At 46.1% G+C, this 25,077-nt stretch overlaps 1 protein-coding gene across 2 annotated transcripts in view; it reads right to left on the bottom strand.

Annotated features, from left to right (window-relative positions):
• Positions 1-9,253: 9,253 nt before the first annotated feature.
• LOC138646052 (B2 bradykinin receptor-like) overlaps positions 9,254-25,077 on the bottom strand; it is a 54,234-nt gene continuing 38,410 nt past the window's right edge. For both annotated transcript variants that reach the window (XM_069735525.1, XM_069735532.1), the window contains one exon: positions 9,254-11,831. In XM_069735525.1, the coding sequence (XP_069591626.1) occupies positions 10,732-11,823 (1,092 nt within the window). In that variant the 5' untranslated portion in view covers positions 11,824-11,831 and the 3' untranslated portion in view covers positions 9,254-10,731. The remainder of the gene's footprint in view (positions 11,832-25,077) is intronic.

Consider the following 25,077-nt stretch of genomic DNA (forward strand, 5'->3'; position numbering starts at 1 on the left):
TCCAAAATCTCTGAAGTCTCAGAAACGGCAACACCACTCCCAGTCACCAAAGAGTGAACAAAGGAAGTATTTCTCTGGGCAGATGCCACCAGCGACAGCAAATGACCCACTGATTCACCCTCCTGGTAATAGGCCAAATTCATGAATTCCCTCTTCCTTTCAGCCTTACTCAGCAAGACCGCCTCTAGCTGGCTTTGAGCTGCCTTTAACCTCCTCCCAGCCTCCAAAGTACCCATTATTACCATCTCATCTTCAGCCACCCTCAGCCCATCTATCGCCAGCCTCTCTGCCTCTCTCGATTTCCGCTTACACCTGCTAATATCCCTAAACAACAGCCCTCTCAAGTACGCTTTCATGGTTTCCCACACAGTAAGCACATCTACGCTACCCTCATTTATCTCAAAAAATTCCACCAATTCCTTCTTAATCTTCTCCAAGTCTATACTGTGTAGCCAATTAGGGTGAATTTTCCACTCCCTTCTGCTCCCGTTCCGTGTCCCCACTGATCGAAATTCCACTTCAACTGGACTATGGTCTGAGAGAGCCCTAGGTAAATATCTCACGTCCCTTACCATCGTATCTAGTAATCGGTTACCCAGTGCCAGATCAATCCTAGACAGCGTACCATGAGCTGGTGAGTAGCATGAATACGCCCTTTCCCCGATATGCCTAACTCTCCATAAATCAACCATGCCCACTTCCCCGACATAAGTCCCAAACGTAGTGGTATGTCCCGCCGTCCTATTCTGGGGGTTTTTGTTCTTATCCCAAAAGTCATCACATATATTATTAAGGTCGCCGATAATTAGTAATGGTAACGGTCCCCAGCACTCTACCCTCTCCAGCACCTCTCTTATCTTCTTGCTTGAGTATGGGGGCGGAATATACATTGCCACTATACACATCAATACTCCATTCATTTTACATTTCACCACCACATACTGACCATCGACATCCTCTTTTACCATTACCTCCTCATACTGCACCCCCGCAGGTATTAACACCGACACACCCCTAGAATACGTCGAGAAAGTAGAATGATACGCCCTCTGTATCCAGCGCCTATTCAATATGTTCACCCTCTCCCGCACTAAATGTGTCTCCAGCAGGCATATCATTGAGACTTTCTGTTCTCGGACATACTGCAGACTTGCCGCCCGCCGTGTTTTATCCGCCAGACCTCTCACATTCCAACTCAATATTTTAATACAATCTCCCATCATGTGGCTCATCTTTTCTTAAAGTATCCAATTTCCCAAGTATGAGCTGCCCCAACCCTCCCACCCCCCCTGCCCCCTCCCAACTTACCCCCCTAACCCTCCCAATATAACGCATTCTTCCTCTCATCAAGAGTGGGGCTCCACTGCCCACTGCGAACACTCTCCCTTACTTAACCCTCTCCATTCGCGTCCCGCTGCCATAGCAATCACAATTTCCCCCCCAACTTTCACTTTATTGTATCTTAACATTTCAACTTATATTAACATATAGAAAAAGTACCAAACCAGTTCACAGTACCCAGCATAACCCTCCTCCACCGTACTTAGTAGTTGGTACTGTCCCCTCCGGCCATTCCTTCAATATGGCCCAGCAAAACCCCCAACAGTTGCTCAACTCTTTAACCATTGCTAACGAGCGCAGAACTCTCCTCCATCGACAGAGAAAACAAATCCCAACTGGATCTCGCCGAAATGTCAGTCGCCCATTCCCTTAAGTTTTTTCTCATGAGTATCAAGCCACTGGGTAGCGTCCTCCGGTGTCAAGAAAAAGTGGGTCTTATTAAAAGCCACCAGTCTCAGCTTGGCGGGAAACATCACTGAGTACTGCACTCCCAGCTCCCTCAGTCGCCGCTTGACTCCAGTAAACTTCATCCGCTGTTTCTGAACCACAGCGGAATAATCCGGATAAATGGCAATTTTCTGACCTCCAGCCGTCAGATCCTCCATCTCTCTAGCCTTTCTAAGGATAATTTCTCTGTCTCTATAATTGAGTATTTTAGCAAGCATGGTACGGGGATTTGCTCCTGGGGCAGGGGGCTGCGGCGGGACCCTATGAGCCCGTTCAACAGCAAAGACTTTTGTCAACACTGTGCTCCCAATCTTCTCCAGCAGCCAGTTCTCCACAAACTCAGTGGGATTTCTCCCCTCAGTCTTTTCAGGCAGCCCCACTATACGTATATTATTTCTTCTGGATCTATTTTCCAGATCCTCATTTTTGGCAGCGAGCTCGGCTATTGCTTGGGCGAACTTCTTTTCAGCTTTTTGTAGCTTAACTATGTGATCTTCTGCCATGCTCACCCTCTCCTCCACCACTCCTATACGTTTGTCCATTTTCTGCAGAGCCGCATTAATCTGTGCCGTGTCCCCTTTAACTTCCTGCATCTGCTGGGCCAAGGAGTTCAGGGATTGCTGACATGAAGAGATCAGTGTGATAACATCTCTAAGAGTCGGCTCCTCTCCCTGTGATATGGCTTCAGGTCCCCCACTAGCCCCAGCCATGCTGCCTCTCTCCTTCCCCCTCTGTACCTCATGCTGCTCGGCTGTGCTTGCTTCCTCCTCCTCCTGGTCAGCTCCAGCTCCAGATCCTGGTTCTGCCTCCTCAGCAGCCTCCACTCTGGCATACTGCTGCAGCTTTGCGGCCACCTCCATGCGCCGCTGACATGCGGCGTTCTCCTTCTCGGCGTCCTCCCTAGCATCGGAGCCATCTTGGCTGGCTCCTGCATCGCTGGTGCCAGCGTCTTTCTGCCGCCTCCTGGTCATCGCTGCCGACTCCGGACCTGCTGCTCCGCACCGCTGCACTCTCTGGACCTTCAGCCAGCCGGATTTAGGTGAGTTTACCCGAAAATCGGGGTTAAAGCAGGATTTTTGTCCTTATGGCAGCAGGAGCACTCTTCCCTGCTTCCACTCACATGGCCAGCTAGGACACGCCCCATCAACCTGTAACTTCATTTTCCACTTTGATTTTGAGCATCATTCCAACTCCAGAACTCCGTGGGATATTAGTTGTGATTTACGTTGATAATTTTTAGGTTTTATTGTTCTCACAACACATTCCACTATGTAATGAATAAAGATTTAAACTGGAATATTTCATTCAGTGATATCTAGGATGTGGGATTTTAGTGCTCCCTTTATTTTTTTGAGCAGTGTGTATATCACGGAGTCCTGTTTGCAATATATGGGGGGAGGCTGCATTATATTCTGTGAGGGGGGAGGCTGCATTATACCCTATGTGGGGGGCTGCATTATATTCTATGAGGGGCTGCATCATACTATGAGGGGGCTACCCCAACCCCTGTTACATAATTAAGACATGTACTACTTTATCTTATACCCTGATATTAGCGCGTTTTACTGCACAATTGGTGGACTTGAATTCATTTCTATGTAGCTACGTAGTGGACCCCAAGAATAGGTTTTTCTAGTGGGCCCAAGGTGCTCCAATCTGATGTTTCTGACCGCTATCAGGGCTGGCAGACCGGGGCCCCCGTTCCCCCAGGGGCCTCCAGCCCACTATGGGGCCGTAAGTCAAGGGGGCCCAACGCCAGCTCTGCCCCCCAGTGCGTGCCACATTCAACTGTACCGGCTCCCTCTCCCATCAGTCCCCTCTGACACTGCGTGTGCATGATGATGTCACTTCATTGTGTACCCGCTGTGTGCCGGGCAGGCAGCAGTGTGGCTTCTGATACCGGAACAGAGCCGGAATCAGTGTGGGAGCGAGGAAGAGAGGTGAGTATTGTGTGTGTGTGTGTGTGCGCCCTATCAGTATGTCTTTGGAATGTGGGAGGAAACCGGAGCACCCGGAGGAAACCCACGCAAACACGGAGAGAACAAACTAACTCTTTGCAGATGTTGTCCTTAGTGGGGCTTGAACCCAGGACTCCAGGCTGCTGTGCACGCTCGCGCTCTCTCTCTCTCTATCTATATATAGATATATATATATATATATTAGAGACTGAGAGAAACAAAATCTATATTTATATACAGTATATCTAATATATAAAGCTGAATGAGTGTGTGGCATCTGCACAGTCGCAGCTACAGCCATAAAATTTTGCACAGTCACACGTCCGGACCCTGAGAGCGTCATAGGCTATGTTGTGAGGTGAAATTTTAACCCCGCGCGTTCCAATTCACGAAACAATTTTGCCTCTATCTACATAATGGGGAAAAAGTGAAAGGAAAAGTGTTGGAGGTAAATTGACAGCTGCCAGATGTGAACAAGGGGGACTTAAAGAATGAGAGCGATGGCGCCAAAGATTATATACCGTACAGTTGCTAAGGTGGGGCCCCGACATGGGATACTCACCACACACGGGGATATGAACACACACAAAATGCACCACACACTACCACGTGCTTGAAGACATATACCACCCTCAGCACACATTTCACCACACATACACCAACCTCGCCACATAAAAGTCGAAACACAAAAGTCGCCACTCAAAACTCACCACGCGCAAAATTCGCCACATGCAAAACTAGGCTCACGCAAAACTAGCCACACGTGCAAAACTCACCTCATGGAAATCTCGCCACACGCAAAACTTGCACACGTGGAAAAATTGCCACATGCACAAAAGTTGCCTCACACAAAACTTGCACATACTCAAAACGCACCACACATAAAACTCGCCACGCGCAAAACATGCCATACGCAAAACTTGCTGCACACAACTTGCTACACTAACCTGTCACATGCAACTCGACACACAAAAAGTTACTACACGCATGTCGCCACACAAAACTCATCTCACAAAAGTCGCTACATGCATGTCGCCACACGCAACTCAACACACACAACTTGACACATGAAACTCACCCTAAAACACACACAAGTCTGGTATTATCCTTCAAAAATAAAAATCTGACTAATAAGCAAACTGCAAGACCAACAAATGTACCATATTGGAAATATGGCAGCTGTCAGTCACATGACCTGTCTATTATGTGTATGTGTGAGCTAATACATATGGAGCGCCCCCAGACACAGGGCCACGAGTTCTCGGTACCGGGCCTCTCTGGTTCAGTTCTGAGGCTGTCACGGTGGCTAGACCCGGTCCGTGACCCTGCTAAGGGGCGTCCAGTAAAGGGATTTGTACAGTCTGTCAATGGTTCGTGACGCCACCTGCTATGGGGTCCGCTGGGGTGATGGAATGGCAGCTGGATGGTATACCTTCCCACAGGTGAAGTATGTCCCCAGGGCTTCCCAGTAAGGTGGATGGTGATGGTGTGAGGTGCAGTCAATAACGAGGACACAGGGTTGCAATCTCTTTACCTCTTTACTGAAGGCTTCAGGATCCTCAATCCAGAGTACGTTTAACAGGGCTCTCAGAGACCGACCGGTCCGATGGGCACATCCAGAGTTTCCCTCGCAGATGGAAATCGTTGCCTACCAATAGCGCCTGTGTGTTGTAGTCCTACCCTGCTGAGCATTCGGAATAGTCCTCACAACTGCTGTTCTCGTTCGTTCGTTCTCTACAGCTCTCTTTCTCTCGTTCTTTGGTTCCAGATGTTGCTAGTTTCTAACGTCCCCCAGATATGTTATGGCTAGGACGCCACCCGTTTGACGGGAAGGCTTGGAGGTCTTCCGGGACCCTAGAGACGCCCCTCTCCCAATGTTGCCCCCTATGTCTTCGTAGGTGTAAAAGGTAGACAGCCAACCTATGATTAACTGTCCAGCGGAATTTGAAGTAAGGCCTGAAGTCAGTTACTCCTACGGTGATCCGGCCACCGACTACGCGCCTCAGTAAGATGTTGCCTTCCTCTCTCGGCACGACTCTTACTGGCTCTCCTTTGTGCTGATCTCGTTTACACTGTTCCACAATATTCTTCCCCTCTTGTCTCTCTCTTAGGATACCGCCGCAAGGTGTGCAGGCGCGGTTCCGTTACGTTCTGTTCTGTCGCTAGGCACCTGCCAGGTTCCCACGCCTGACAGGGACCCCCATGTGCCTTCTCCCTGCAACACCCCCTGCCACGGGATGTTGCCTGGTTCCAACCCAGTCAGCTTCTCACTAACTTCCTCCCCAGCCCCTAGTTTTACCAGTGTGAGGAGTGGCCCAATAAATAAAGCCTTTTTCTCCCCCTAGTGGCCGGAGTGTGAAGTGTAATGTGTTCTGGTGATACCTGGTCAGGAGAACTCTTTAGTGCCATCAGACGTACCGCTGCTCCCCTTAGTGGCAGAGCGCTATACTGCAACAACCAGGTCTCTGGGGCGCTGCACATACCTCCCAACTTTTGAGGAAGGTTAAGAGGGGCGACGTATAGGCCATGCCTCTGTCCACACCCATTTCACAACTAGTCACACCCCAACCACACCCATTTAGCACTGCTGATCACAATGTTTCATAAACAATAATTATAAACAAAAAAAATATGGCCACACCGTGCTCCATACTGCATAATGGCCCCACATGATGCTCCATACTGCATAATGGCCCCACATGATGCTCCATACTGTTTAATGGCCACACATGGAGCTCCATACTGTATAATGGCCCTAAATGATGCTGCATACAGTGTACTGGCCCCACGTGATGCTCCATACAGTATAATGGGCCCACATGATGCTCCATACTGTATGATGGCTCCACATGATGCTCCATACTGTATAATGGCCCCACATGATGCTCCATACTGCATAATGGCCCCACATGATGCTCCATACTGTATAATGACCACACATAGTGCTCCATACTGTATATTGGCCCCACATGATGCTGCGTACAGTATACTGGCCCCACGTGATGGTCCATACAGTATAATGGGCTCACATGATGCTTTGTACAGTATAATGGCCCCACACAATGCTGGGTACAGTATAATGGTTACACATGGTTACTCCACCCCCATCATTGCCTTCTCCATCACAACACACCTTTCACCGCTCTCCCTCACAGCAGCCGGCAGCTTCCACTTCCGCGGCGATGAATGATATCATCCAGTTGCGCCGCTGACTGCTCACATTGCTGCAGCTGTGATACGCCACTGATAAAGACCTCTCCATGTCTCCTGTGCCAGTCAGAGCGAGGAGCAATATCTGCTCCAATCTGACATAGCTAGCGTCCGCTCCGTACACCTACAAATCCACTCCATACACCTTGCACATGCGGCTCCGCTCCGTACACCTCATACACACACGGCTCCACTCCGTACACCTCGTACACACACACACGACTCCGCTCCGTACACCTCGTACACACACGGCTCCACTCCGTACACACATGGCTCTGCTCCGTATACCTTGTACCCACATGGCTCCGCTCAGTACACACGTGGCTCCGCTCTGTACACCTCATACACACACGGCTCTACTCCGTATACCTCGTACACACACAGGACTCTGCTCCATACACATTGCACACTCTGCTCCGTACACCTTGTACACATGCAGCTCTGCTCCGTACACCTTGTACACATACGGCTCCGCTCCATACACCTTTCACACGCTGCTCCGATCTGTACACCTCTTACACACACAGCTCCGCTCCATTCACCTTTCACACGCTGCTCCGATCCATACACCTCGTTCACACATGGCTCTGCTACATCCACACTGTAAACACCTCCTGACTTCACACAGTACACTTACCCTCGTCCAGCGCCATGACAACCAGCAAAGTCCTGTACACGGAGGTCCTCCCGATCATGTGACCCCTGGCTCCTCCCATCCTATGACCTCATCACAGGTCCTGTGCGCACAGAGCAGCCAATATGTGGTGTGCTGCTCTGCAGGTGCAGGGACTCAGGGAGCTGACCAGGTGATATTACACACCTCCCAACCAGTGCGGGAAAACTAATGTCCCGCCCGTGATCGCAGGGCTGATTGTCAAAATCGGGACAGTCCCGCTGGATCCGGGACAGTTGGGAGGTCTGGCTAATATATACTGCCAGGGGGGAGGGCTTCCTGTTGGCTGGGGATTTATCAGGCTGCCAATAGCAACCAATTACAGCTCAGCCTCTATTTTGCTACAGTTAATTAATCTGAGCTGATTGGTTAAGATAGGCAACAAAGGACATTCTCAGTATAACAAAGCTTGTGTGAGGTAATAGCATGTCAGTTAGGGTGTGTTGGTGGCACCTGAAGGAAACACTAAGAATGTCGTATATCAAAAGGCTCTCGAAGAAGTAGTGGAAGATTACTTGGCTAATTTAGTTAACTCTGTGTGGAATATCTCTGGTGTTGAAATATATGTTGTAAAATGCTTCTATTAGCTTAGTTTTTGCCTTTTAATAACTATATTTCTATCTATTTGTTTTGTGGTTTTCGTGTGCAGAATAAATTTTTGTTAACACATTACACATTCTATTTTGCTAACAGCAGTTATCAACCCGGGCGAAGCCGGGAAGTACAGCTAGTATGTATGTATGTATATATATATATATATATATATATATATATATATGTATATATATATATATATATATATATATATATATATATATGTATATATATATATATATATATATATACATATATATATATATATATATATATATATATGTGTATATATATATATATATATATATATATATATATATATAATCACTGAGTCCTGATTGCATTATATTCTGTGGGGGGCTGCATTATGCCCTATGACAGGGGGCTGCATTATGCCCTATGAGGGCTGCATTATACCTTATGAGGGCTGCATTATACTCTGGGGGCGCTGCATTATATTCTATGATGGGGCTGCATTATACTATATGAGGGCTGCATTATATTCAATGAGGGGGCTACCCCAACCCCTATTACATAATTAAGACGTGTATTACCTTGTAGTATGCCCTGATATTAGCGCGTTTTACCGCACAATTGGTGGTCTTGTATTTATTTCTATGTAGCTACATAGTGGACCCCAAGAATGGTTTTCTCTGGTGGGCCCAAGGTGCTCCAGCCCGACGCTGGCCGAGTGACGTGGATCTGCGGCTGAGCACATGATCCACCTCCGCTCCATTCTCGCAAGGGTCTTATAATCTCTAAAGTTGTAAAAAGTAATAAAGAATGTGGCTGATAACAGAGAATAATTGTCTGCAACTGCACTACATGAACTCCCGGTTTAGTGCCCCTTTAATTTGTAGTATGTGCCATTTGTATGGACTCGTGCCCCATGTCTATGGCACAGGTGTATGGGAAAGCTGGATGATTGACTCTTGGATCACCCAGCTTTCCCAGAGTTACATTATTTTATCATTTTAATTAGTGCCGCCATATGGTGCCACAGGACAGTGCAGTCATCCCACACAAGGAATCTGGTAAAACTCCACGTTTATTATCAGTAATGAGGTATCAGGAATTAGTAAGTTAAGTGCACAATGTACCAGACAGACATTATAGGCCACGTATATACACCCCACCGCCCTTTATTACAAATACATCAGACCATGTAGAAAACATTCACATTATTCTGCATTAATACAAATTATAGAGGATCTCTTTGCTTCGCCTTAGCATTCGGTCCACATTAAAGGGGTTTTCCAGCCACTAATACTTGTATAGAAAACGGTGTAGAATTGCATAAAACTAATAAATGGAATAACTCTCACTTTTCTGACCCCCTCTCTCCCCTTCCTCCCACCACTTCTTCCGTTCCGATGTCTTCCAGGTCCTCAGTGCTGACAGACGTGACCATCGGTTCTAAACAGTAGGTAGTGATTAGCTACAGCGGTCACATGTCTGTTCAGCCAAAATGGGAGGCAGAAAGACCAATGGGAGAACCTGGGAAGCAATGGGATGGGATTGGCAGGGGATCAGTATTATTTTTTTTTTTTTTTAATCATTTTGAGTGTTTATTTCTTAGAGGCTAAGTGGCCAGACAGACCCTTTAATTCCTGATAATTTTGATATCAAACAAGGCCGAAGAAGTAAAAAGAAAAGTCACAATTTAGTGGCTTTGCCCAGACCTCTGTATATTAAGCTTAAAGGGGTTGTCCAGCCTTGTGAGATCCGACTTTGTCTGACTAGCTTGTCGCGGTACCCAAGTGGTCGCAATGAGACCAGATTCACCTTCATGATGTAGCGGCAACACGGAGCAATCTTCGGATGCACTCCTTATGTCATGGCCAAAGTTGCAGTGTAGCCGCGGCCTTAAAGGAATCATTTGGCATCTCTCAGTTCTTCATTGGTAGGAGAGAAGTTACAGACATTGCATCAATGACCCACGGCGGTCCCTTGCACATCCTATTCTGATTAGTAGAACAGGTGAGCAAGACTTGGTAAAGCCGGAAAGGCGGCCATTAACGCAACGTCAAAAGCTTCTCTCATCCCCCGATGTAAAGACAAGGGCACTGAATAATCCCTTTAACTCCTGGTGGACGCTTTTAATGATAAAAGAGCCATTGTTGCCCCTGGCCGTATTATTGCTGATATTTCTAATAATACATTATTAATTGCAGTTTATAAACACATTAGATACAAAGCCCCATCCCTTTAATTTATTCACCCTTCCCCTTTAAAAGAAAACAGCATAAATATCACAAAAGCACTGATTTCCCTGACGTGCATTCACCATGTAATGGAGTGTCCCGGACGATCTAATAAGAACCTAAATAATGTCCTCCTTCCCCTAGTTGGGATGTGCCCATGTCCTACCCCATACAGGAGCCCCAACTGGAACTATCGGAAACTGTGAGTCACTGCGGAAGACAAGACGTAGAAATAAATAACGGCAGCTTATTCCACGACACGTTTGGTTGTTACCGAGCCTCTTCAGGACGGAGCCAACGTGTTTCACCGCTTGATTAGATTTTGCTGCCCCATAGAAATGGAGGTCCGTACGGTGACCCCCGAGTAGTTCATGGGCATGGGCTCATTTTTCGGGAACTTTATCCTGGTTACAAGTTGCTGGTAGACCTCCTTGGCCTTTTTCCGGAAATGATTGCCGACCATGACGTAGAGTAGGGGGTTGATGCAACTGTTGCTGTAAGCGATATAGGACGAAATCTGATTTCCGATCTCAATGAAAGCACAATTTTCGAAGAATTTGAGCAGACTAAACGTGTCGATGAAAGTGAAAACTTGAAAGGGAAGCCAACAGATGATGAAGACCAAGAGTACAGACAGCACCAACCATGTGGCCTTCTTCTCATTGTTAATCTCCTTGAATTGCTGCATGACGTTGGTCTGGAGAACGCCGATGATCTGAGAAGTGCAGAAGGCAATGACGACAAATGGGATCAAGAAGCCAACAAGGTTGGTGATGATATTGGTGGCCACGTGCCAGCTGTCAGAAGGGGGAACAATTATACAGGACGTGACATTGAGAGCCGGAAGGAAGGTCACCTTTCGGAACACCACCTTGGGTAAGCTTACTGCCAGTGCAAAAAGCCAGATGATGACGCAGTTTATCTTCGCACACCAAGGTCTTCTCATCCTACCGACGGACATGGTCTTCACCAGGGCTAGGTACCGGTCAATACTGACCATCATCAGGAAGTAGATGCTGCTGTAATAGTTGAGTTGAATCAATGAGTTGACGGTCACACACATGAAGCCCCCGAAGGGCCAATAGAACCTGTTGGAGAGAGATACTGCCCAAAAGGGTAAGCCGCTGACGAAAATCAGATCGGCAGCCGCCATGTTGCCCAGGTAGACCTCCGCCACTGTGCAGCGGCTCTTATGAAGGATGAAGACCAGGATGACAAATAAGTTCTCTATGAAGCCCAGGACGAAGATGAACCACATGTAGATGGGTTGGTAGGTGAAGACCCATTCGGCATTTTCAGGTACGAAGCAGGTTTCAAGCTCCTCGGTGCCGTTCTCCAAAAACGTTCTATTGGTGCCGGACACGGCGGCCGTCATGTTGTTGATGTTTATCCCCATTGTTGATCCTGTTAAATAAAGAAGAAGAAATTTAGCAAGGTAACAATGTTTTCCTGTATCAGGTCAGGTCTGAACAAACTACAAGGGTGGGCCCAGCTCATCTGGGCACTGATATTTAGATCTTGCTTCTTAAAGGGATTGTTTCAGTTGTTGGAACATCTATCGTGAGAACGAGGCCATGGCGCGTGCTGGCAAGAATGCACAGATGCCAAAAACTGCCGTAGCCCTGGTCTCAAGATTGACAAGGAGACAAGGAGGGCAACTACCTTCAACAGGCAGCATTTTTTCCTGTTTTTGGAGAGAGCTAATTTGCATGTTTTTCCCAAGGAGCATTGCCAATAATACTCCATGCTTAAGGAGAACCAGCCTACAACAAATGGTAAAGAGTTGGATACTGCACTTGCAGCACAGCTACTCTCATCGGTGACCATACCTATTCATAGGGGTTTTCTCATTACTGATCTTCAGGAACACAGCGCTCCCCGGCCTCGCAGCTTCCTGGTTCCCAGAATGGCTCGTTTTTACCAACACTTAGTAATTTTTATTAACCTCCCCTGTAGACCAGGTTTGGCTTGGTGAATGAGATACTTTTGGAAGAGGCTGGCGCATCTTATGGTGACCTTCCACCGGGCACTGAAAAGGGTCTATGTCTATGTGTTATGTCCAAAAAGAAAAAAACTGTCGCTCTAGTCACGTGGCAAAGCTCGTACGACTTCCCGGATTCTGCCTCCATTAATGACATTAGTCAGAGAAGCTTATTGCAATATTGGACAGGAATTAGAATTTGCAGATTCTTCTAAAAGTCTAAATTATTCAGCAGAGCGGTGAAGCCGGCGGACGAGACACCGGAGTGACGTCTGTGAGCTCCGATCCGCGGAGATCCAGCATGAATTATGCATCACTTTCCCAGAAAAAAAGGCAAAAAGACACAAAATAAGAATTCTGTGCGGAGAAATCCTCAGAAAAAGGATTTGTGACAACCACAAAAACAAGAGAAACATCTGCAAAGAAAGAAGAGGAAACGCCCGTCTGCCGATCTGCCGATTACCGGGGTCCCAGTGCCTCTGAGGATAATCTAAGCTCTTGTCTGGGGGACGCCTGATGTTATGTGTGACTGCGGACGTGCAGATTGCAGGGCTTAAAGGGGTTGGCCGGTGGAGATAACTTAATGATCAGCAGGGGTCTGCTGCGGACTTAAAAGGATTGCCCTGTTTGAGGATTTAAAGGGGCTGTCTGGTGAAGATAACTTACTGATCGCAGGAGGTCCGTCAAGGACTTAAAGGTGTTTCCAAATTTCAGCATTTAAAGGGGTTGCCTGGTGAAGTTAACTTACTGATTGTCGGGTCCACCAAGGACATAAAGGGGTTGCCCAGTTCAGGACTTGAAGGGGTTTTCACAGTTTTATTACTTAAAGGGGTTGTGTGACGAAGATAACTGATTGTCAGGGGTCTACTCAGGTCTTAAAGGTGTGTCCAGCTTTGAGGACTTAAAGTAGTTGCCCAATTTGAGGGCTTAAAAGGGGTTACCTGGTGAAGATAAGTAACTGACTGGAGGGGGTCTTCCAAGGACTTAAAGTAGGGTCCGGCCGCTGGGACCTACACTGATCGGCAGAGCGGGGAATCTTTATCCCTTGCGGGACACTTATTTCTGTTGTGCATTCCCTGACCGCCGCTTCATTCTCTCGGGGAGAAGTGACGCAGAACTCGGCAGCCCCACAGGGAATGAATGGCGCCGGTCGAGGATGTGCACTGCTGCTCCAATCCACGCGGGTAAAAGTGCCCCACATTACTAATTAGTGCGAGTCCTCACCGATCTTTCCAGAAAACCTGTTTAAGATCTTTATTAGTTCTCACAATAGATATTTAAAAGCTGAAAAGATGGAACTTGCGCAAAGTGGTTTTCTTTTTAACGTTTACGGAGTGGTTTGTTGGGTGGGTTGCTGAGCGGACCGCCTGACAAAAACGGCAAATACACATACCCTTAAAGTGCTGTGATAATGGGCTCTGTAGTAGATAAATATAACTCTGTCACCTCTAATATTCATTATACTGGTTTTTAAATACCATCCATGCCATATACAGCATTTTATTAACGGATCTCCATCCACAAGCTGCTGTTAGCGGATCTTCAATTCTGTGCATCTACATTTAGTACTCTGAGTTCTCAGTGCTGAAGACTGAGTCCGATCTGCTTTCATCTGCAAGAATCAGACCAAAATGTGGTTGCTCTGAACAGGACTGACAGCGCTGGGTACGTGCCGGAGTTAGCTGCACAGGGAAGTCGCGGGTGGAAGCCGTCCCTGGATGCACAGACCCAGAGAATAGAAATAAGATATTGGGATCCAGCAGCAGCTGCTTGCTGATAGTTTCCCATTAATAGATTTTTAACTAAATGAAAACATATATAGAAACGTAAGTAAAAATGTGATTTTCATGGAAGATAATGAAATGTAGAACGACAATTTAGCCTCCACACTGAATGCAGATACCATATGGGGGGCGTCCTATCGGCTGACAGGACCGGGCCATAGAGATGTGATATACATTACGAGCATCTCCTAATTTCCCAGTAAGACGACACATCCTGTATATCTTGGCTCATACATGCTGCACCTGCATTGCCGAGGATTAGACTGAGATATAAACTGTGGAATGAGTTGCGACGTTTTACAACATTCTCCAGCTGGTGTAGAACTGCAACTCCCAGCATGCAGCTGTCACGGAAGGAAAAGAAAAGGAATCCTGGACTAGAGAATGCACATTTTCCAACAGTAGTATTCAGTACAAATATTCTGTTGTCACACGGATCCATCAACAACAGCTTGCTGACAGTTTCCATTGGTTCTTTTTTCCAATTCTATCCCACCTATTCCCAAACTTACGGGATTCGATTCACAAATCGTGCACGACCCCCTTATCGCAAATAATTGCAAACTACTAGAAGTCCAGACCATGTAAGAAAAGACCCTAAATAAGTAAAGGGGTACAGACCCCCGCTCCTCTAAAAGGGTCATTCCCAACTGGGCAAGTCATTGCCTATGCAAAAGTTAGGCCGGGGTCACACTTGCGAGTGCAATGAGATAAACTCGCACGAGTCTCTTCCATCAATACCCGACACTGCCGCCGGCACTCGGGACCAGAGCATTCAGCTGCATGTATTTCTATGAAGCCGCACGTTCTGATCCTGAGTGCCGGCGGCAGTGCCGGGTATTGATGAGAGTTTCTCGCATTGCACTCGCAAGTGTGACACCGGCCTTAGAGCATGACTTGCCAAGACCCGCAAAATGCAGATATAGGGGTCTCTGAAATGGAGTGTATGCACAGCATCTATGATTATTTATGGGGCACTTCAGAGCCCCCTCTCCGGATAGGTGGGGATGCTGCGATCGGACTCTCATTGATCAGTATGAGGGCATCATAGGGGGCGGCCACAATGTAACAACCATAATAATCTACTGTAGAGTTATAGCACGATTACGACATCACTGGAGACTTGTAGTGATGACATCCCAGCAGTCCATTCCTGTAATTCTCTGTTCTCGGGGATACCCTCGGTGCCCACTATGGATGCCCTCTGCGCTAGCTGTGGATGCCGTGTGTGCCTGTGGTGGATGCCCTCTGTGCCAGCTGTGGATGCCCTCTGTGCCAGCTGTGGATGCCAACTCTTCTCATAAATACTAATTCAAAGGCCGGGTACCCACGATCTGGGACTGGCAGCGCTTTGGATGCAGTGTATGTCTGTAATCACTGAACCGTGCAGATTCACTGCATCCAATACATCGTATATATGTAATTTCTGTTGAGGATACCAACGTCTCCACAAGATAAATAGACATGCTGCGGTCTGGGAAGACGCGCCTCATGTCCGTCTCCGCAGGTGATCCGCAGCCATCTGTGCACCCATAGTGGATGTGGGATTTCTAGAAACATCTGGACGCTGCATAAGTACAGAGCGTCCAACCCGCAGTGTTTACTGATCGTCTGAACCTGCCCTTATAATAAACCCGATAATGATTTCCTGAATGTTTCTTGGGGGGTCACAGCCATCACGTTCGGGGGTCATACAGCACTTGTGACTTACTAGGGTCGCACTTGACTTATGTACAAAGGAGGGAAGTAAAAAAACGTGCAGCTACAAAGGTGGAGGATACGTACGGCAGAGACCATTACTTACACCTGGCAGATACCCAGGACTTAGGAATAGGCAGGGAGATAAGTGGCTGCCTGATGCTGCTCGTCTCCGAGTAAATTATCCAACCCGTCTACTTTGCGTTCTCCTGCCATTCAAAAAGGAAGAGTTCTGCAACTTTCTATTAAACTTTTTTGTTAACATGTTCGTTTGCTGTCTGCGAATTGGTGAATTCATTCAATTAATTTACAGTATTAATCATAGGCTGAAAACCTTCTCCTGGCAGAAGTATCAGACGTGTGCAGATATTCCCCCATCTGACACTATAACGTTCCCATTCATTGACAGCAATCAGAGTTCCTGAAATGATAAGAAATTGACTCATAAAAAATTCATTAAAACTTTCCTGCTTTATAATTAGAAGGAATCACATAAACGTGTGTGAAGGGTTTATTTTACAAGATATCTGCTTGCTGTCAATGAAAAGGAAGATTGAAAAAATCCTGATATACAAAAACAAGTGAAACTACTCAAAGACAGCTGTCCGTGTTTTAAGCAAGCAGAGATCTAAACAAAAAAAGAAGTTGGAACGCAATATATATTAGAAAGTCGCAGAACTTTTTATTATACATTAACCAGGACAGATTTGGCTAGGCTCACTTATACCAACAGCAAGCAGAGATCTTGGAAATGATGTCAAATCAAATCACAAATTATATTACAAAGTTTCCAAAACTTTTTTTTTATGATAAACTCATTAAATTTAACTTGCGTAAATCTGGAAAAGCCTTAAAATCTAAGTTCCTGGGTTTGGTTGTAGAAAAACACGATGAGCTCAGATGTTATATTTATATTACGTCCCCTATAAAACGCCCCCACACCCCAAAACCAGTACAGAAAACTGAAAACCCAAACAGGAAGCAAAGAAGCGGCGAATTCCTAAGTTATTGGAAGATGTGTTGTGCTGAGCAGGAGGGGGGCGGTTTAAGGGCTCATACAGGGCCAGAGGTAGGAAGGTGAGGAAATACCAGGAAACGGTCAATGGAGAGACTTTCCTGTACTTTGTGTATGAGGAGAGGTCCTGACCGTCCTCCCACTGGGATTTACAGGCAGTAGACAGGGGGGAAATGCTCCTAACAACCGCACACACAGAACACGTAGTCTACTAATATAGAAACCCTTCCAGGACTGGGAAAACTGGGAATACTGGGAAGGCGGCACTCTGGAGTTAATGCCGGATTTAGAAAAAAAGCAGTTAATTACTAATTGATCCACGGCCAGAATAGATTTCGAGTGTGCCACAGATCCACGGTATTTTATTTTACTCCGTGGCGCATCCAAAAAGCTGCGCTGAAATTTTCCGTGGGGATTGCAGAAACCTAGACTGTATGCTGATTTAATCTGATGCAAATGGATTGCCCCTTACATTTGGCAAATTTTCTTACTCAAAGGGGGTCCTCCGACTTCTTTTTCCCCACACCAGGAGATGAGAGGAGCTGATAGTGCTGCATCGACAGGTGATTGGTACGATGTTTCTAGGAAATCTGTCTCATCTCCTGTTGCGGAAAAGAGTTGTCGGAGGACCCCTTTAAGGCAGGCCCACTTTTTATGTCCTGAACCTTAAAATATATCCCATTGAATACGCAGCAGTGCCTGCCCAACTATCCCTTCTTGTACACACCTGCCTGCTCATGCCCGCTACTAGTGCTCAAATCCTAGGGCACCCGGAACAAAAAACTGCTCCTGCTGGCACTACTCAAACCAGGAGATAAAGCCTCCCCCTTCCATGGATCCGCAAGGTCTCCCCTTGTTTTGGAGGAAGGGGGCTGCCACATTAAATACTGGAAGTGTAAATGGCACATTATTGAGCACTGCGGCAGATTATGCACCGGCGCCACCTGATGCCAGTCACGTGAATTTTCAGACCATCGGGGGAAAGGGAAGCGTTGTGCAATATGTGCCGCCCACTGCCCCCATTATACAAGTGTTATCCGTGCACAGTCTGCGGAAAATTATGCAATATATTTTGGGATGGGGATCGCCAGAGTGAAAGTGCGTCCGGTGAGTCAAGAATAGAGAAAAATGGAGTACCGGCCAGCTAACTCACCACCCAAAGATATTTTTTCTAGTGAGTCAGACTCTTGTCAGGACATTAGCTAATCTCCGGAGAAATGTGGGGGCGCGAACATTTTTTTTTTTGCAAAAAAATTGTGAAACTTTTGATGTTAATATATAGGAGGAATAAATGAGAATATCCAGACACCAGATGGGGCCAAGGAATCCGGCTCTAGGCTGTGGGCGAAAGGGAGCAATGTTCTGACACTCTGACCCGCTCCACTTAAAGGGCTTGTTCCATCTGCCCTATTAGGTCCAGTGTTCTGAATTAAAAGGAGGGAGACCACTGCTCTGAACCCCGTACAATGTACCAGAGTGGAGGACCTCTACAAAGAGTGTGTACAGCAGACAGCATGAAACTTTATAATATATCACATTAGAGAATTGCACCCTCTCGAGTCACTACAAACCAGTGATGGGGTAAAAATTAAGGTTTATTAACCACCGACTCCTTCCTCAAGACCACCATACATGGCAATAATGTAATGAAATATATTTGGTTTAAATACAAAAAAAAAGAGGAAAGCAGGAGCCCCTCATGTCTGTGTGCTATATAATGACAGGAGAACAGGAGTCCCTCATGTCTGTGTGCTACATCATGACAGGAGATTAAAGCCAAACCAAATAGAACACTCTACATAATCTGAAGCCCATGGGATGCGTCTGTAAGACCCTTGTGTCACAGGCAATTTTTTATCAAATGGACACTCCTAATTACAGTATATAACCCAGAGAAACAATTGGAGTACTCAGTCCAAGGTCTGTAAAAATGTACATAATACTTTATTCCATCAATAATTTATATCATACACATATAACAACAATTTACATACAGAGGGTTAGGATAGTCACAGGTGTACCGGCAAATAGTATCAAAATGTAAAGTGCCTAGTGCCCATAGTCCTTATGGGAAGCATCACCCAACATCATATACCAGCTGACATCAATAGTTACTGCAAAGTTGCGGCATAGTAATATGTAACAAAGTTACGATACTCATTTAGGGGAGCTTACCCATAATGTAATAAGAAGCCGGACCCGTGTCACGCTGCCACCGACGTGCGTTTTGCTGCTCTTTTTCAAGAACGCCCTTGAAAAAGAGCAGCAAAACGCGCGTCGGTGGCGGCGTGACATGGGTCCGGCTTCTTATTACATTATGGGTAAGCTCCCCTAAATGAGTATTGTAACTTTGTTACATATTACTATGCCGCAACTTTGCAGTAACTATTGAGGTCAGCTGGTATATGATGTTGGGTGATGCTTCCCATAAGGACTATGGGCACTAGGCACTTTACATTTTGATACTATTTGCCGGTACACCTGTGACTATCCTAACCCTCTGTATGTAAATTGTTGTTGCAGCGCCCCAGAGACCTGGTCGTTGCAGTAATGTCGCTCTGCCACTAAGGGGAGTGATGGTACGTCTGATGGCACTAAAGGAGTTCATCTGACCAGGTATCACAAGCACACATTACACTTCACACTCTGGCCACTAGGGGGAGTAAAAGGTTTTATTTATTAGGCCACTCCTCACACTGGTAAAACTAGGGGTTGGATAGGAAGTTAGAGAAAAGCTGACTGGGTTTTGCCCAGGCAACATCCCGTGGCAGGGGGTGTTGCGGGGGAGACTTCAGGGGAGTCCCTGTCAGGCGTGGGAACCTGGCAGAGACTTAGCGACAAGAACAGAAAGCAACGGAACCGCGCCTGCACTACTTTGCGGCGGTATCCTTAGAAAGGACACGAAGCGAAGGATATTGTGGACAGTGAGAAACGAGATCAAGCACAAAGGAGAGCCAGTAGGAGTCGTGCCCCGAGAACGGCAACATCCTACTGAGGCGCGTAGCCGGGGACCGGAACACCAAGGAAGTAACTGACTTTATGCCTTACTTCAAATACCGCAGGACAGTTAATTATAGGTTGGCTGTCTACCATACATCATCTAAGCAGACATAAGGGGCAACCATGGAGAGGGGCGTCTCTAGGGTCCCAGAATAGCTCCGAGCCTTCCCGTCAAACGGGTGCGTCCTAGCTAACAAACTTGGGGGACAGAGAGAGAAAGAACTAGAAAGAACGAGAAAGAACGAGAACAGAAGTTGTGAGGACTATCCCGAATGCTCAGCAGAGAAGCACTACAACACACAGGCGCTAGTGGTAGGCAACGATTTCCACCTGCAAAGGGAACTCTGGATTTGCCTTAGGACCGGCCGGTCTCAGACAACCCTGTTAACAGTGCTCTGGATTGAGGATCCTGAAGTCACCAGTAAAGAGGTAAAGAGACTGCAACCCTGTGTCCTCGTTATTGACTGCACCTCACACCATCGCCACTTACATTACTGGGAAGCCCTGGGGACTTACTTCACCTGTGGGAAGGTATACCATCTAGCTGCCATCACATCACCCTAGTGGACCCCGAGCAGCGTCGGTCACCCTGACCGAACACCACAGGTGGCGTCACGAATCCTTAGCCGACTTTCATCATCCCTTTTATTGGACGCCCCTTAGCAGGGTCACGGACCGGGTCCAGCCACCGTGACATCCCCAGAACTGAACCAGAGAGGATTGGTACCGAGTAACCCGCGGCCCTGCGTCTGGGGGCTGTAATGTCCACACGGTGTAAGGAATTTAAGAGAGAGTAAGCTTTAACTGTAGTTTATTCTTCTCATTTCCTCCAGCACACAGCATAACAGCAGCATAAGATTTCCTCCTCAGGTCAGAACTGAAACTGAAACTCCTCTCAACTCCCGCCCTCGCTTTCTTAAAGAGACAGATCTAATTCTTATACATTACATCATCCCCTTTTTCTTTTTTTTTTATATACATATATTAACAACCTAAAACAAATATTGACAATGTAACAAACACGAAAATGTCCAAGAAAAACCATATGTCTGTATTGTCTTATTCCCCTTTTTTTTTAAACTATATCTCTTCAATAAGTCTCGATGGAGCCCTTCTTTCCCGTGTAGGGTAATGTCTGCGTTCATTGGGGGTGTCCAGTGCTGACGGATCAGTCACCTCTTGTTGGTCCTCTCCACCGTCGGGTATCAAATCTTCCACTGGTGGGAGTTCATTACCATTGTTCTGCGGTATGATTTTAAAATGTGAGGAATTTCGAGTGATGGAGTGTCCGTCTCGCTCAGCCGTGACCATACTGCCTTTTCTCTCAGTAACATTATATTTTGCAGGACTATATACAGCTGAGGTTTTGTTGGTTGATTTTTGACGCACAACAACCATATCACCTCTTTTGATGGCACATGGCTGTGCCCGTCGCCTTCTGTCTGCATAATGTTTCATGGCTTGCTTGTTAAAGAAATCCGTTGATCGCACTGAAGAGTCATTTGGTAAGGGATGACTGGTCACATCAGGGATCCGTGTACGAAGAGTTCTGCTGAACATTAGATGAGATGGCGCAGCATTAGTGGTGGAATGTGGCGTGTTGCGGTAATTGCGCAGGAATTTGTATAGTGACTGTTTCAGTGGGGTGTGCTCCAGGCTAGCTGCCTTGATTCGTTTCCCCATGGTGCGCATGAAACATTCTACGATTCCATTAGCTTGCGGCCAGCAAGGTGTGATTTTTCTGTGGCCGAACCCCAAGTATTCAGAAAACTGTGCAAACACATGTCCATTGAATGGAGGTCCATTATCTGTTTTGACCACTCTTGGAATGCCATATGCAGAGAATATGTCGTCCAGTTCTGGTATGACACTATTAGCAGACGTTGAAGAGATGAATGAAATGACAGGGTATCTAGAATATTCATCAATTGTTACTAGAATGTATTGGCCATTTGGTAATGGTCCATATATGTCGACTGCCACTTCCTCCCATACAGCAGTGGGTAACGGAGACATTTGTAATGGCTCTAGAGTTGATGATGGAGTAATTAATTGACAAGTGGAGCAATGTCCAATCTTCTCTTCCACCAATTTATCCATATTTGGGAACCACACTTTTTCTCTGAGTAACTTTTTTGTGCCAACAATTCCTAGATGACCTTCGTGTGCTATCTGTATGACTAGGTTGCGCAAGGCCTTAGGTACAACCAGTTTGGTACCACGAAGGATGAGTTGATCTTCAGTGACTGATAATTCCTCACGTACATTTGAAAATAGTTTTAACTCTTTCAGATCAATCCCATCTTCAGGAAATTTTTTCTTTTGAATTTCATGCCACCTTCTATTTTGAATAATTTGTATTAAGGCACAGAGTGTCTTGTCACTTGTTGTCGTATTCACAAACTGATCAACAGAAAGTGCTTTTGGCACGGCGTGAGCTGCAACAAAGTGAATGTATTCTTCAATGGAGGAATGCACAGGTAAATCATCATTCGTGGGATGTCTTGAGAGATAATCAGCCGGATTGCCGTATTTTCCAGGTTTGTGAACAATTTTGTAATTATAGTCCTGTAGACGTAGACCCCATCGTTCAATCCGTGCTGGCATTTTAGCTCGGGGATTTCCAAAAATTGTAAGGAGAGCTTGATGATCTGTGACAATGGTGAAGGGAGCGCCATAGAGAAATAAGTGAAAGTGTTCACATCCCCAGACGACTGCCAAGCTTTCTTTTTCAGGTTGTGAATACTTTCTTTCAGTGCTTGTTAAGCTTTTACTTGCATAAGAAATGATGTGGGGACTTTGATTGTCATCCTTGTATTGTGCTAAAATTGCACCCAGTCCCACGGGACTAGCATCCACAATCAGTTCGGTTCGAAGAGCTGGATCAAAATAGGCCATGGTGGTTGTTGAGCAGAGTTCCTTTTTGATTGTTTCAAAAGAGGCCTGACAGTCTTGGGACCATTGAAAAACGCAATTTTGTTTCGTAAGTTCCCTTAATGGAGTGCTGATTGTCGAAAAATTTGGAATATATCTAGCACAGTAACTTGCCATTCCAAGAAAAGAGCGCACTTCACTGGCATCCTGTGGAATTGAAGCTGCTCTGATGGATTCCACTTTCTTGGGATCAGGTCGTACTCCTTCCGCCGAGAAAATGTGACCATAGAACTCCAATGAATTTTTATCAAATTCGCATTTTTCTTTGTTTAAAGTGAGTCCAGCAGAGAGCAGACATTCAAAGATAGCATATAGAGCACGATTATGTTCAGCTTGAGTTTTCCCAAAAACCAGTATGTCATCACTGTAATTAAAGGCATTTGGAATATGTTGAATGACACTCCTTATCGTATCTTGAAAAATTTCTGCTGCTGAGCAGACCCCAAACGTCAATCTTTTGTATCTTCTGAGACCCACATGGGTGGAAAATGTTGTTAAGTATCTGGATTCTGGACTCAATTCTAATTGATGATAGCCCTTATTGAGGTCGAGCTTTGAAAAAACAGTTGCTCCATTTAATAAATTAATAATGTCATCAATTGTGGGTGAGATGTGTCTTTCCCTTTGAATAGCAGTGTTGGGCAGGCGCATGTCAACACACAGTCTTACCTGCTCTGGAGTCTTTGGTTTTGGAACTACCACAAGTGGAGAGACCCACGGAGTGGGACCAGAAACAGTTTCAATGACATCATCATCCATGAGCAATTGGAGTTCCTTTTCTACCTTCTTTCTCAGGTGAAATGGAATACGTCTGTGAGCCTGGGCTACTGGACGGACACTGTCATCCACATGAAGATGCACTTGAGAGTCCTTTAATTTTCCTAATCCACTAAATAGGGAGGGAAAACTATTCACCATGGCTTGTACATCCAGGTCCGCAGGGTCGGTTATGGTATGAACAATCTGGATGAGTCCTAGCTTCAAGGCAGTGTGATAGCTGAGAAGACAGCCTCCGGATCCTTGTAATGTGTGAAAAGTGGTTTTCTGCCTATTTTCTTTATAGCTAAGTTCAGCATCAAATTGTCCCATTGTAACTAGAGGTGTTTTAGATCCATATGGAAAGATTTTAGTATGCACTTGCTGTAAGACTGGCTTTGTTTTCAACTGTTCATAAGTATTGCTGTCTATGATATCCACCGAAGCTCCTGTATCTATGGTAAAGGTGATATCCGTGTTGCAGATGGTGAGTGTAATACATGGAGACTGCACTGAGCCAGTGGCAGACGTCGTGAACACATAGTTCTCAGCCACAGACACTTCTCCTATATCCTGATTTACCATTTTTATATTTGCAGGCTTTGTCATTGGCAGAGGAGACTTGTTGGGCGCTGATTTGCAGACAACTGCAAAATGGTTCCCTTTTCCACATTTACTGCAAGTTTGTCCTATAGCTGGACATTTGTTCATGTGGTGAGGGAAATCTTGTCCACATCTATAACATTTCTTCTGTTGCGGGGCCTGCTTGCCTTGTGCACTGTTATGTTTGAGATTATGCACATGTAAATTATCCCCACTCTCCATTGCACTTGCCTGATGATCTGCTATCTCTATAGCACGGGCCATCTTGAGTAAATCGTGCAGAGAGAGATCCTGCTGCAGAGCTTTACGCCTTATGGTATTAGACGAGCAGGTGACAATTACTTGAGTTAGGATTTCATCATCTACGTCAGTAAATGCACACCCATGTGCTAGTTCTTTTAGCCGGGTGACATAGGTGTCTATGGATTCTTCTGGAAGCTGCTTAGCAATCCTGAACTTGTATCTTTCATATCTGATGTTTTGTTTAGGGATGAAGTAGTCAGTGAGAGCTTTGGAGCATTTGCTGTACGTGTCTGTCTCCGCTGCTGGTAATGTGCTGTATATGTCATAGACTCCTGTGCCCGCACAATGCAGGAACACGGCTTTTCTTCTGTTCTCCTCTTTTATATCTATTGCTTCCAGGAAATTCTCAAATCGATTTAACCATTTTCTCCAGTTATGAGAGAGATTAGTGACATCAGTCATATCAAACTGTGGGAACATGTGCAAGTATTCAGCCATGTTGGAGTCTCTCAGTGGTGCTGGCGTGTGAAGCAGTAAAGCAGGGGTCAGTACTCACAGAAGCAGGTGACTCTATCCCATCCTCATCGCCAGTTGTAATGTCCACACGGTGTAAGGAATTTAAGAGAGAGTAAGCTT

The sequence above is a fragment of the Ranitomeya imitator genome, chromosome 1 (assembly GCF_032444005.1).
Source record: "Ranitomeya imitator isolate aRanImi1 chromosome 1, aRanImi1.pri, whole genome shotgun sequence".
In the NCBI taxonomy this organism is placed as follows: domain Eukaryota; kingdom Metazoa; phylum Chordata; class Amphibia; order Anura; family Dendrobatidae; genus Ranitomeya; species Ranitomeya imitator.